Below are 3,100 nucleotides of genomic sequence, written 5' to 3' on the forward strand. Positions count from 1 at the left end.
TCGTATTTCAACATTAGTGTTCTTTTCTTTTTCTTTTTTCCTCGAGTTTTTAATTTTTTTGTTGTTGATTTTTGTTACGGCCTGGCCCAAACCACTAGCGGGCCGGCCCGACCCGAGCACTACCCGACCCGGATGGTCAGGAGCGAGATGCTCAGTCGCCGACCCGGACATGTGTCCCTAACAGCTACGCTATAGCTGTGGGAAGGAAGCATCAAGGAAGGTGGGCCTGTCCTTGACGGGCCCACCTTTGACATGGTATATATGGGGAAGGTCCTGCCCTTCCCCCAAGGTACGTCACATACCACTCACCCTTTTTCACCTACACACTTTGCTGACTAGAGCGTCGGAGTGTCTTTGCAGGTGACACCCCCCCTCTCCACACGAAGAGCTCGGGAAGTCGACTGCACTCCCTTCAACCCAGTAACCCAGAACCAGGTGATCCCCCTCTCATCAATCGAAGTACCAACCCGAACCGTCCGGTACCCGACCTACCGAACATTGGCGCCGTCTGTGGGGATGTAATCGCCTGAATGGAAGTTATACTGGGCCCAGGAGGAGCAGGCCGTGAGACCGAGCGCAGAGAGGAAGCCTTTGCGGCCCCTCCCCGGCCACGTACAAATTCCCCTCCACGACGAACCACTCGATCTCCCGAAAGGCGACCCTTCGGGGGAATTGGCGACAACAGTGCCAGAATAATGCAAGAATTACGCCACAGAATGCAAAACCTAGAGTGCCGGCTGGCAAACCGGGAACATCGTCAACAAACTCCCGAATCGAGCCACTCCCGCTCCGTCTCAAGAAGCCGCTCCCGACGAACAGCTAGCCCACAATCTGAGGCTGAGAACGACAGGGAGGGAGGACGCATGAGAAGACACCACGACCCCCTCATATACGCCAGGAACGATAGGCGTACCATGGAGCGAAACCGTAAGGACGCTCGTCGGGAGGACGACGAGGGAAGAACAACCAGAACGCGGGGACCAGTGATAATGGGTGCAACCCCGTTCCATCGTTCCATCCTCGAGGTCCGGCTGCCAAAACACTTTGACAAGCCAACGGACATGAGGTACGATGGAACCTAAGACCCACAGGAACACCTTACGACTTTCAAAGCCAGAATGAACCTGGAAGGAATGGGAGACGAGGTAAGGTGTCGTGCTTTCCCGGTCACCTTAGCGGGACCTGCAATACGGTGGTTCAATAACCTCCCGCATGGCTCGGTAACCAAGTTCTCGGACATCAGCCGCGCCTTCCTAGCCCAATTCACAACCAGAATTGCGAAGGCAAAGCACCCAATCAATCTACTTGGAGTGACCCAGAGATCCGGCGAACCGACTAGGAAATACCTAGACCGATTCAACGATGAGTGTCTGGAGATTGACGAGCTGACTGACTCGGTTGAAAGCTTGTGCCTGACGAACGGACTTCTAAACGAGGACTTCAGAAAGCACCTCACCACGAGGCCGATGTGGACTATGCAGGAGATCCAGTGTGTAGCCAGGGAGTACATCAATGATGAAGAAGTTAGCCAGGTCGTGGCTGCCAACAAACGACAGCCCCCTTACAATCAAAACCGGCACCACGGGAGTGGAGAAAGACAAAAGGAATACGCCAAGGACGGCAGTCCGAGTAAGACTCCCAGGCTGTTTCCTCGTGTCGAGAAGTTCACTAATTACACTCCCCTCACCGCGCCGATTACGGAAGTTTACCAACAAATAGCCAAGAAGGGGATCTTGTCGAAACCCCGACCTTTGAAGGAACGAACAGGCGGGAACAGGAGCCTCTACTGTGATTACCACAAGGGCTATGGGCACAAGACGCAGGACTGCTTCGACCTAAAGGACGCATTGGAACAAGCGATCAGGGATGGAAAGCTAGCCGATCTCTCCCACCTCATTAGGGAGCCGAGGAGACGGAACCGTGACCACGAGGGCGAAGACAAGACCCGAGCAGCAAAGCAACGCCAAGAGCCAGAGGACAACGACCACGGCCTTACCATAGTGAACGTGGTAACGGCGAGAAACGCGGCGCCTAGGTCCAAGTCAGCACATAAGAAAGACGCCAAAGTCCTGGCTGTTTCCACATCCTCCGCGCGAAGCCCCAAGACACTTCCGTCCATTTCATTTGGCCCAGAGGACCAATGGTTGGACGAGGTCGCAGAAAGCCCTCCCATGGTCATTACGGCCAGAGTAGGAACCGGCCTCATCAAGCGGATCCTCGTGGATACGGGAGCAGATTCGAACATCATGTTCCGCATTGTGTTCGACGCCTTGGGCCTACGAGACACCGACTTAAAGACCCACCAGCACGGCGTCGTAGGACTCGGTGACCACTTCATCAAGCCGGACGGGATAATCTCCTTGCCGACCTCCATGGGACAAGGCCAAGGGAAAAGAACGGTAATGGTAGAGTTTGTGATCCTACGAGACTCCATGGCCTACAACGTCATCCTAGGGAGGAAAACCATCAACGACTTAGGGGCAGTCATCAGCACGAGGATGCCGATAATGAAGTTCATAACTGAAGAAGGATCAGTAGGGTAGGTAAGGGGAGACCTGGAAATGGCAGTCACTTGCGACAATGCCAGTCTCTCATTAAGAAAGAAATCCAAAGAAGCATCAGGAGTGTTCCTTGCCAACTTGGATGCCAGAGTCAGCGACAAGCTGAGGCCCGAACCAGAAGGGAACCTGGAAAAGTTTAGAGTCGGCGACACGGAGGAGAAGTTCACCTTCGTGAACAGAAACCTTTCCTCACGAGCTGAAAGAACCTCTAATGGAAATGATCAGGGCCAACGGTGACCTATTTTCCTGGACACCGGCCGATATGCCAGGGATAGACCCCCAACTCATGTCGCACTATTTGGCCATCAAGCCAGAAGCCAGACTGGTGGCCCAGAGGCGGAGGAAGATGTCACAGGAAAGGGGAGAAGAGGTGGCCAAGCAGACGGCCAGCCTCCTCGAGGCAGAATTTATCCGGGAACTTGACTACTCGACCTGGCTGTCAAACGTAGTCCTGGTAAGGAAACACACTGGGAAATGGAGAATGTGCGTAGATTATTCCGATCTCAACAAAGCATGTCCCAAGGATTGCTACCCCCTAC

At 54.1% G+C, this 3,100-nt stretch overlaps 1 protein-coding gene across 1 annotated transcript; it reads left to right on the plus strand.

Moving 5' to 3' along the window:
• The first annotated feature begins 1,118 nt into the window (after positions 1-1,118).
• On the plus strand, positions 1,119-2,543 carry LOC112747947 (uncharacterized). The gene has a single exon (XM_025796153.1). It carries the CDS (start codon positions 1,119-1,121, stop codon positions 2,541-2,543), a length of 1,425 nt encoding a protein of 474 aa, XP_025651938.1.
• The last annotated feature ends 557 nt before the right edge of the window (positions 2,544-3,100 follow it).

Source organism: Arachis hypogaea, chromosome 15 (assembly GCF_003086295.3).
Source record: "Arachis hypogaea cultivar Tifrunner chromosome 15, arahy.Tifrunner.gnm2.J5K5, whole genome shotgun sequence".
NCBI lineage: Eukaryota > Viridiplantae > Streptophyta > Magnoliopsida > Fabales > Fabaceae > Arachis > Arachis hypogaea.